An 11,102-nucleotide genomic window follows, 5' to 3' on the forward strand; every position below is an offset into this window, starting at 1 on the left:
GGCTGAGAGGTTTTCTTTAACAGCAGCAGTATATGTGGGGGAGGGTGGGGGACTTGTGCAGTACATTGGCCCAACAACAAACATCTCTTTGACAGAGGAGTCAATAGCATCGCCGCAGTTTAACGTCCTGATTTTTGGCCTTGCGCCCCACTTTTTTTTTTTTTTGCATCCATACGTGCACATAAAATGCAGCACTCATGCCTGCCCACTCTTAGTTTGCATTATTCAATCACTGGCCGAGAACCATTACCCTGAAAAGCAGCAGCGTTTTGGCTCAATGACTCAATTTGTGTGTGAGCCATTTTTTCTACAAATGGCATATGAATGCTTTTCAGGCACCAGGAAATGTGGCAGTGGTGATATGATACCTATGGATGAGCTGGGTCCAGGTAAGAGCCAGACTGCATGATCATCGTTGGCCAAAGCTAGCTCTCCTCTAATCTCACTCCAGTGTCCAACAGCTTTTTGATTCGACATCTCTCCTACTAGTTCTTTAACCGTTGCCAAGATGTTATTTTTAATCCTGAAAATTCAAACCACTGAACACTCTGATCTCACTCTGATGACTTCAGACGTGAAAGTCTTTGATGCTGTATGCAAGACCCCTCTCTTGACAAGATGTTTGTACAAAGCTGGGCCTTCATTAGAAGCTTAACACCAACAGATGTGGGTGGTTCTCCACTTAAATAGAAAACACTCTTAATATCTCATATGGCAGAGCTCCTCTGCAGGGCTTCTTTTAAAGTAAATAATCCTGCAGTTGTTTCAAATATAGAACTGCAACTCTTCTGTCTATTTTTATTTATTTTTACTTCTTCAGAATTAAAGTGAAGAAGCCACTTTTAGAGAGACTTCAGGTTTTTCACTCTCTTACACAAAGACCATAAAGGTAAAAAAAAAAAAGGACAACATTACGGAGCTGGGGAAGGGGGTCAATATTCCAGGGGGAAATATAAAAAAAAAATGTTTTGGTCAAGTAACCAAATAGCTTCACTTTGCAAGGTTGGATAAACCTCATCACACCACAGACACCGCCGTTAAACACTGCCGTAATGTAAGCTGCCGAGTGCAAAACATATTAATAATGTTAGTATTTATTCATGTTCATAAAAGAACAGAAATAAACATGAAATAAAACACGTACATGCATATCTCTGGACCTTCCTTTTTAGTAGAATATATGATGACATGCTGTAGCTGTTGCTGTGGTTTGAAAAAATAATATCAGGGGTAATATTGGAAAAGCATATACAGCATATGTGCATTATCTGAGGTGTATGAGTGATAAAAGTTGTATTCATTACTGCTGAAACTGTTTTTAATCTAGACCCAAATCCTCACTGCTGTGTATTTGATTATGTCATAAAGTTAAAATACTTGAACACCTTTAACAATCCTAAAAGTTGGACCAAATAGAGAATGTGTCACGCTGAGAAGTTTTGGCCAGCTGGGGTTGATTTTCTACTACTGAGACGCTTTCTTAAATACAGGCCCTGAGTTGGAATATGTGAGAAGGCATTTTTAAAGACATTTATGGGGACAGGGTCAAAAAGTGCTTCATCTGGTTTGTTTTAAACCTACTGTGGTGGTAAACAACATGAGTGCCAGAAGGTTTAGAGAAGCGCAAGTTAAGAATGTGCTGTTTAGTCTACTCTTCTGTGTCCAACAGCTTTCGGGCACTCTTGTTAAGTGTCCGAGTGCAGAAAACCATTCATTCAGTCACTCCGCACAGGTTAAAACAACTCTAGGAATGATCTGTCGCCGTTTCTTTTTTAATCGAGGATGGAGCAGGATTAACTGACCTTTGTTCTCTGACCTCATTAGATGGTTACTCCACCATTGACCAGAGGGACAAGGACTGCAAATACAAGACGGTTGACGGCTCAGTGGACCAGACAGAACGGGAGCCATTAAAGGTACAGGCACATCTTTCCTGGACACCCGGGGGGGTCAGAGGACAAAATAATGATGTCTCATTGAAATGTCCTCTACTTCTGTGTCCCTCTCTTTCCCTCTCACTACATGTTTCCTGTGGTGGTCCTCATTAGAGGCTCTTAATCCTATCGATTCTTTAAAGAGGCTGGAAGTTGTCATTCTCTGTTGATGTTGCCCGCAACAGCACAGCGCTGTGGACAGCCTCAGATCTGAGAGCCGCCAGTTAATTGAGTGCAAGCTTATGGCGTCTGTATAGTAATTAATCTGCGAATGATTAAAGGAGCCGCCAACAAACGGGCCTCTCGGAGATGAACCCTTTGCCTTGGCAAACTGCTGCATTATCAAGTGGTCGTCCGCTTATTATACAGCCGTCTCGCACTGCAGCCAAAGTTTGTTTCTTGTTGCGCTGATTGGCTATCCAGCTTCAAAGAGGAGTCACAGGATAATGGTCTGACACGTGTCAGATGACTCAAGTACTTTTTGTAGTTTATTTTTCATCTTCTTTATTGCTAGATGAAAAGGATTTTCCCTCTGGGATTGTAAAATAAATGCAATAAAGAGCCCATTAAAGCCAGATTAGCATAAATCACTATAGTAGATGGTCTTATATTTTTGCATGCCCATGCAGGTTAAAACTACCTCTTAAAAGTCTTTCCAAGGCAAAGACTGGGTGTAAATTATGCCTGGAGCAGAGTTAATAGCCCAGGTATAATCTGGGGGTTTGGATTTTGAACAGAATTATGGTAGTTACTTGCTTTTTATTTTAAGGTGGGTAAAACCTGGGTCAACCGAATTGACCATTGCTGTGCTTTATAACTTTTTTCAAGAGTTACTCGTTTAAACTCTAAAGATGGGTCTTCATGTCTTTTGTCTTTCTTTCTGTTTCGGGTCAATTATCAGTGTAGCATTGCACATCTAAGAGAAGAAACTAAGAGACTGTAGTTAGATATATATCTACTAGTCATCCATGTGGCATTTTTCACTTACTGTAAACTAATAATCAAATTATACTGTAAAAATGGCAGTTTATTGTATGAGCCCCAGTGTCTACTTTATCCTTCAACAGTCAAATCAACTGACATGGTAGCTGAAATTAGATCTTAGGTGATCTAGGTGCTTACCCACTTTTCTGATTGCGTTTAAGGATTTATCCTCTAAAAGTTAAAGGTGCTGCAGTACTGATTTGTTTTGTTTAAAGGGGAACTTAAAACCAGACTGAAGAGCAACGTCTCACTGCCCTCTCTGGTCGAAGCTTAAATTTTGTTGCAACTCAGACCTTTGGCTTGTCAAAGGTTTGCCCAGTAATGTCACATCCTGGAGTGCAGTTCTACATCCCTGCATAACGTTAAGAAGTTAAACTGGAGGAAAGAACAAAACAAGATTTTCATCTGGTGTTATGTTGCTCTTACAGTTTTTAATTTCAGTGTTGTTTTATTTTAACTGCTGTCCCGACATACAATGACATTATGCCAGTGGAGCTATTTGTGTTGAGCTTAAGATTGAAATGGAACTTAAACTAGTGCAAATTGTATCTATTTTTAAAGATAGAATAAAACAGCTAATGCGGCAGCAAAGCATAGCAGCACAAAATAGAAACAATGGGCAGTGTCAGTTCTCAACACTGACCTCAAGCTTTAACAATCCATTTTGGTTGACAACTACTTTTCATCATATTAGGTTAACTACTTAACCAGCTGTCACATCTTGAGAGGGCTGAAACAAACCAAGTGAGAAGCCACAGACAGGAGTAATTACAGCAAACAGACTTGTTTATCTTAATAGTGTACAGGCCTTCAAGTGTTACTCCAAAGCTGGTGTCTAAGTCTGCCTTCTGTACTGTACTTCCCAGAGGTTTTCCGCCCCCTTTGAATGCAACCTGGCTGTCGAAACTGCTCTCTCCCCCTCTTTCATTTGCATGTTGTGGTTCACTGTTTTGAATCACTCTGAATTATTTCCAAGCTATCCTGAAGGCAGGGGACTAACACTGGCTTCTCTAATCCTGGATGCATGTGTATGTATGTATGTGTGTGTGTGTGTGTGTGTGTGTGTGTGTGTGTGTGTGTGTGTGTGTGTGTGTGTGTGTGTGTGTGTGTGAGAGAGAGTGTATTGGTAAAATGTACTGACCTTATATTGTTTTGCTGTGTTTTTTTTAACCCCTCCTCCTGTGGCCACAGAATGACACAAATAGGAAACACTATATCAGAAGTAACAGGCCTGCAGTCAGTCTGGTGGACGCTTGTGACGTTAAGCCCCAGCCTGTTGACTCCTGGGTCTAAATGCATGCATGGTAGGTCTGAAATAATAAAAAAGCACACTAAAAATAACCACCTTCACCTTTTGGGTTGGATTCTAGCATCCTTTGCATTGCCTGTTTGTTCATCGTTCCCGCCTCTGTTCCTTTCAACCTCACACTGTATCATGTAGCTGTCACCCTGCACCCAGAGCAGTCAGCTGGAGAAGTCACCTGGTTCTTTCCATGGAAATTAACATAATTCACTTGCAGTTCAATCTAAAAAAATGTTTTTATTTAGGATTTAATACATACATTGTATATGAATTAATCGTATTTACACACACCTCCACGTGTAGATTGAGGCAAAGATGGCGCTTCCAAAAACTCAAAATACAAAATGAATCACAAATGAGAAAACTCGAGGACTGTCGAGCTTTAGATTTCTCCACATTCAGAAGCAGTTTGCATAGGACTGTAGTGAGAGTGACACTGAGCATTAACAGAGTTTGTGTGGTGTCTTTTTTTCCAACTTTTCTAAAACCAGAACCACAAGATTAAAAGTGTTAGTTATGTGTAAGCTGCTATCATTAGCATGCCTGTCTAGCTAAATTGCCTACAGTAGTGTGGAAGCTGGTCGGGTTGCTGTCAGGGTTTAGAGTAGCCTAACATTTGCAGCTCTGTCTTGCTCTTTATTGCATCCCAGAAACCCCAGCCCATCTGGTAGCATCACAATTGCTAGACACGTTGGCAGGTCCTCATCCTAAGAGCTTGTAACATTAAATGAGAAATCATACTGTTTGAAAAAACTAACAAGTATGTAGGTTAAGTAGGTTTACATGGAATGAAATTACATTTCCATATCAGTGCTTTTAACCAACTCGTGGAGCTAACACTAGCTTGATTGGCAGCAGATAACTGTCGATTTATGTTGACTAGAAATTAAAAACCTGCTTTCATCTTCCTATGTGTTAAATAATTAATCTTGTTTTTTCAAAATTTACTGAGAATTTCAAGTGGTTAATCATGCCTATTGCAAACTGCTTTATGTGACGTGTGAGAACTGAATGCTTGAAAGGGGGGCCGGGGCACAATGAAAGTTCAATTGAAATTCTGACATTGCTTCAATGTATCCCATACTTACTTTACCACTGGAACATCCAAATCATGTCACATGGTTGACCAAGACGTTATTTTAACAACTACATGTAGAACACATACAAAGTAGATTACAAGTAGATACAAGTCTGATTGCACTGCACACCTAGCTTCACTCACTGCTTCCCCTGACTGCCTCTGCTGAGATTGGTGGCAAATGATGAGGGGGAATTATTCTTCTGCACTTCAGATGGATCCGCCAGGGACTCAGTTAAAACTTAATGAGAAGTAGTAGGGAGGAAAAAAAAAAAGATATGCACACACATAATCTTATATCTATCTACATTCGATTCAAAGATAAATAATTCATGTTAGTTGATGATTTGATGATGTAAGCCCACATAAAGTATGTCCAAGGCAGAGATGAAATGAAGGGTGAGCTCACATCAATACAGTTTACATATATATTGAGGTCTGAAGTACATGATTTGAATATTTAGTTAAGATGGTCATATTTCCCTTTAAGAGAGAGAAGAAAAATTCAGCTTCTCTTTGTGGTTGAGAGATTTCCTCAAATGTTATCCTCCTGCATCCAAGAACGGATTCATTTCTTCCTTCTACTAATTATTTCCTGGTTATGCCCCTTAGCTGTCAGGCAACAGTTTTGTTACACAAGCTACAATGAAAGAAATCTAAATTACTAATGCCCTTATACCTGTACATATTTTATTTACGATGCTTTAGTGACCTTACGAGGATTGTCTTATTAACCAACCTGAACCAGTGACTTTTGCAAAGCTGCAAGCTGATCTGGGTGAGCTTCAGTAGTTTTCATCGTTCCTCTATCAGCAGTCTTTATCTCCTCTCTCTGCCTCCTCCTCACCGCTGTTGTCCTCTCCTGTGCCAGAGGCCTCTTGTCAGACCTCACTGTCTTCCTCATCTTCATCTTCTTATGTCAATCAGTGGCCATCTGTTCAATGCATTCATCTCCATTCAATGCATTATCATAGGAAATACGTGACTCTTATTTGTGGTATTCACTGTAATTGTATCACTATAGTTAAAAAAACAACAACATGTTTATAGGTAATAATCAGAATCATCAGGTAAGTCATTTTCACTTCATTGAGCAAATGCAGGATTTCAGCCAACTCATTAAGCAGATGTTTTGCTGTCTCTTGCCTCCGTTTGCCATCTGGGCTGACATGATTGAAGCATTTGCTGACTGTGATGTAATTTGTCAAGTACTGTGATAATGCCAGCTGATTGTCTTGCTGTCTGTCATGAATGCAAAACTGGAGAGTTTCACTCTGAATTCACATCCATTGATGGCAAAATGTGGTTCATGCTCTTAAATATATATATATATTTTTTTATAAAATGTTTAATGAAAATGTTGGTGATATACATTATTTTGTCAACAAATCCCATGAAAAGACCCAAACCAACAATGACTTGATCTTAATTCTAACTATTATCTGTGTAGCAACGTCTTATTCCTTTGTACCCTAGAGGTTTTCTTACAAGCATGGTACATGTGTGGTAATCTTCAGCTGAAAATAGACTCCAACAAATGCACTATTTATGTTTGAGAAAGATTTGAGATATCCTTGATGATAAGGACGCAAAGAGGTGAGGTGTTACACGTAAAAAAGTAAAGAAATCATAAATGCATTCATAAAGTATACCCTACCTCAGCCGACTTGAAATGGAGTGGCTGCATCACCCTGGTAACTGTACTACCCGTGGTTAAGCTGTGTTTAAAAATCATTCATTTATTTTGGCCACTTGGAGGCAGCAGCGCTTCAAGCTGTAAAAATGAACACATGATGATGAGAACAGTAAGGCCAAACCAAAACAGTAAAGTTGCAGGCTGGAAAACCAAAACAATGAGCTGAAAGATGCTAAAATGCTCCGTAGAGCTGAGAAGAGCTTCTGAGTCAAGTCACTACAAACACACTAAAATTGTTGATTAGTTCAACTTTACATATTCAGTGGGACTGAATGAGCTTGAGGCTGAGTGCTACAGTGAGTGTAGGGAAGTCTTGAAAGGACGTATTGAGAGAAAGAAAGACTAACTCATTGTTGGTTTTGATCTTTTAATGAAATTTGTTGACAATAAGAAAAATAAGTTATTATTATTTGTCATGATTGATGTCTTTTTTGTAGCATTTTTGACTGAAACTCTTCATAAGTTGTTTTCAAAATTCAAACCATATGGGTGTTTTTTCTAATATGTTTCTCTCTTGTCCACGTGCTCCAGGCTTAAAATAACGACACCCCAGCTAGAGAAGGATCTCTCATATCATCACTGCCATTTCACATGGAACTCATCTTTGGAGTTGGACTTTGTACAGAAAAGAGGATAAAAAAATAAAAAAAAAGATCAAGACAGAAACTACCCAGCAGGAGCCAACATTCTCATGCTTTTCAGAAAAAGAAAAAAAAAGAATAAAAAAGTGATTACTCCTACTACTTTCTCATATCTACATTCCCACTGGACATCATGTGAATTTTACAGTGTTGACTCTTGATGAGCTCTACCGCTGACACGAAACGGACAAAAGGACGGTGCTGGTGAGGGAATGGAAGGATGAAGGGCGAACAAAGTGAGGTGAAGGAAAGCAATGGAAAGGGAATGTGTGTTGGAAGGAAACCTGTGGGAAGCTGGAATGAGTGGTTACCGCATTTCAGTTTTCACATTTGGAAGAAGTTCATGCTTCAATTTTGTAGGTTTTGGAGAATTTAACTTTGAGTTGGTTTTCAGGCTTTGGTAATTTGACATGAACAGGTACGGAATGGTGTATTTGAAGGTCACAGAATGTTGTTTGCAGGTTGGTGTGAGAAAGTAAAATGAGAGAAAACGAGCCTGAGAAGAACTGTAGCATAGTGGATAAACATGTACACCCAGCAGTCTGCTCTCAAAGACATTTGGTTCACTGTGTTTATTTTTTTTTAAAGTGCACTGAGATGCTTTGAAATCAAAAGTTGTTAACAAGTGATTGATGTTCATTCGTAAAGTGAGATCTGCAAGTTGTGGTCCAGAGAAAGGAAAGTGACAGTGTGTACATCACATGGAGAAACAGTTTCTGTTGACACTGCATCGCAAAAGTAAGCTAAAATGGAAACCAACCGTTTCTGTTTCATCGTGGTCAACATGTTGACCCTCACTCACAGATCTGTGGTTACTTGTGTAACCACTCACATTGTGCAGTGATGCAGTTTAATGAGTTTCCTGGCTGGTTGCTCTTTGTCAATGATGTGTATTAAAGAGGATATAAGGCATTTTGTTTATAAATGATTCGTGTTTTTGAAAAGAGAGGCGGAAGTTTGTTCTCTTGATGAAAGGGTAGATCTAAAAGCAGTTTTTTATTTTTGTTGGGTTTTATATAAATGTATATTAGGGTCAAAAGGAAAAAAAATGGAAAAATGAAGGAAAAAAAAAAAACAAGCAACAAAAATTACCGACTTCTTAGTTGTATATTAATATCACATTGTTTGGAAAGCACATCTCATTTGATAAAGGCTCACCATGTTTGTAAACAAGAAATAACCATGTAACTTAAATGTGTGTCAAATATTGTCGAGTTACGCCGACGATCACCTATTTATATTTTGTATTTGTCCAAAAAAAGTAAAAGAAAAAAAGTTTATCTGCAGTGTTCTTTCTAAAGGCAATGAATTCAAGGTGTCTGACAGCCACTGAATCTTCAAACCAGACACTCTGGAGGGGTCAGAGGTCAGACTAATGAGATGGACAAGAGACGGTGTGTTAATAAATGTTCTTTAGTTTTTCTTCCTGATGCATTCAGATCAAGTTTCCGCCAATCCCGAAACCCTTCTTCAACGGTGCATCTTAAAGAACTATTCAGTCGTGAGCATGAAGAAAAACTGTACAGATGTTTATATTCTATTCTTTCCAAGTGCCAGTTTTTTGTGGTGTCATTTGGATATTAACTAATTCATTCATGTGCAAGAAGAGAGTATGGGAGGACGAGTAGATCTGGGTGTTTGAGGCAAATTAAAGAGTTGGATCACACTGTACAAAAACAAAAAAAACCATCAAGTTTGGTCATATAGTATATATTTTTACAACGTTCTAGGGTGGACAGTAAAGATGAAGAAAAGCAGAGTGATACAAAATCATATTGACATTATTGACAGTCTGTCAGAGGGACAGAAAGAGAATCCAATCCAAGTTGGCATCACTCATGCGTCATCAAGGCGAATGGCATGTGCCTGCATTGAAGTCTGATTTTTCTTTGTGACGTATGTGACTTTATAAAGCTTGCATATTTTACACAGTGTTTACAAAGATGTATGTTGTGGTAAAAATCAATAAACTACAAAAAAACTTACTGTATAGATTTTAATTTCAGAGGTTAAAAAAATTATAATGATACCCAGCATCCCTTTTGTGTGTCCTCAGAAGTGTGTGCTTTTCATTGGACAATACTGAACCCTTAGAACAAAGACCCAAATGACTGTCTATTCCTGACTGCATTTCGCAGTGCCACAACCAAAGGATCTGGAGTTGTATTTACATGCATTCAGAACTGGGGGGTTTGGTTTTGTGGATGAACAACGCATTGTAAATTCACAAAATAAAGAGCCAAGCAACTGTGCTGTAAAAGAAATGCAGGACTCGGACACACATCGAATCAAACAAACCTACCTGTGTAGATATAACAGATTCAAGACCGTCAAAATAAAGTAACTGTACTACTCAGTAGCAGATGTGTTTGTACCTATCATGTGCCTTAACCTTTTCCATGGTAGATAAAGATAAGTGTGTTTTATATAACTTTATTCCTCCCTTTCAACTGTCATCTCTCCATTTTGTCTGTTCACCTTCCCCTCCCCCTTCTCCACCTGTGTCACCCTTCCTCCCTTTTGCCTTCACTCAAGTCACTCATTCATTCTTCATGCACCCCCTTCCCCCACCGCCCCCCCCAAACCCCTAGTAGGATAGACTGTTGGTGGGTTTCTGCCTTGTATTACATTGTATTATAAACTTTTAAAAAGATAGTCATTCAAATAATGATTTTGATTTTCCTAGAGGAGTAAAGTTGTTAATGCTTTCGTAGCGAGCAGAAGCGATGCCACAGTGACAGAATGTATTATGTTAATTTTACTAATACCCAGAGGCAAATATTACGCTTGTTAAACATAACGGAAAAATACTGGTTTGTAGAGTATACATTTGGTGTGTTTTCAATAAATCATGCCTGGAAAGAAATTGTTGCATGGCTCTGTGTCTTGTTATTTTATTTTTTATGTCATTATAGTCATGACAGCAGCCCTAAAGCTAAAATGCTCATTACAAACATCACAGAAATGAATAGGGTCAGTTAATCCAAACAACAAAAGTAAAGTCTAATTTGGAGTGCTCACAGTGAACAATTTACACTGGAACTACTTTTTGTGTTGACTTTGTCAATGATATGACCATCACAAATGGAATTTGATTTAATCTGCATTGGATGGCAGTGACAGCAGAAATATAAGAGATGCATATCTCAGAATCTGTACAAAGTAAACCAAAGCCGCCTGCATTTACCACTGGAGGTAATTGAGAAAAATTAAGCTCCACTCAGTTCCACAACTACTACTGAAGAAAGATGTTGAGGTACCTTTAGTGTACTGTACTTAAGCTTCTACTGCACTAAATCTCAGAGGCAAATATTACACATTTTACATCCACTACATTTATTTATAACTTTCCAGATTCAAATTATTAATATATGATTATATAATAAACCAATAAATTATGATATTATGATATGAATAAGAGTTTACTTATTGGTAGGGGGACACTCACAAACTACTCGGCACTATA

The 11,102-nt window shown here is 38.6% G+C and overlaps 1 protein-coding gene across 5 annotated transcripts in view; it reads left to right on the plus strand.

Moving 5' to 3' along the window:
• arvcfb (ARVCF delta catenin family member b) overlaps positions 1-10,489 on the plus strand; it is a 133,656-nt gene extending 123,167 nt beyond the window's left edge. For 3 of the 5 annotated variants that reach the window (XM_054610346.1, XM_054610343.1, XM_054610344.1), the window contains 4 exons: positions 336-389; positions 1,825-1,916; positions 4,110-4,222; positions 7,527-10,489. In XM_054610346.1, the coding sequence (XP_054466321.1) occupies positions 336-389; positions 1,825-1,916; positions 4,110-4,211 (248 nt within the window). In that variant the 3' untranslated portion in view covers positions 4,212-4,222; positions 7,527-10,489. The remainder of the gene's footprint in view (positions 1-335; positions 390-1,824; positions 1,917-4,109; positions 4,223-7,526) is intronic. The other 2 variants (XM_054610347.1, XM_054610345.1) reach the window with 2 other exon arrangements.
• The last annotated feature ends 613 nt before the right edge of the window (positions 10,490-11,102 follow it).

Source organism: Anoplopoma fimbria, chromosome 13 (genome assembly GCF_027596085.1).
Source record: "Anoplopoma fimbria isolate UVic2021 breed Golden Eagle Sablefish chromosome 13, Afim_UVic_2022, whole genome shotgun sequence".
Classification (NCBI taxonomy): domain Eukaryota; kingdom Metazoa; phylum Chordata; class Actinopteri; order Perciformes; family Anoplopomatidae; genus Anoplopoma; species Anoplopoma fimbria.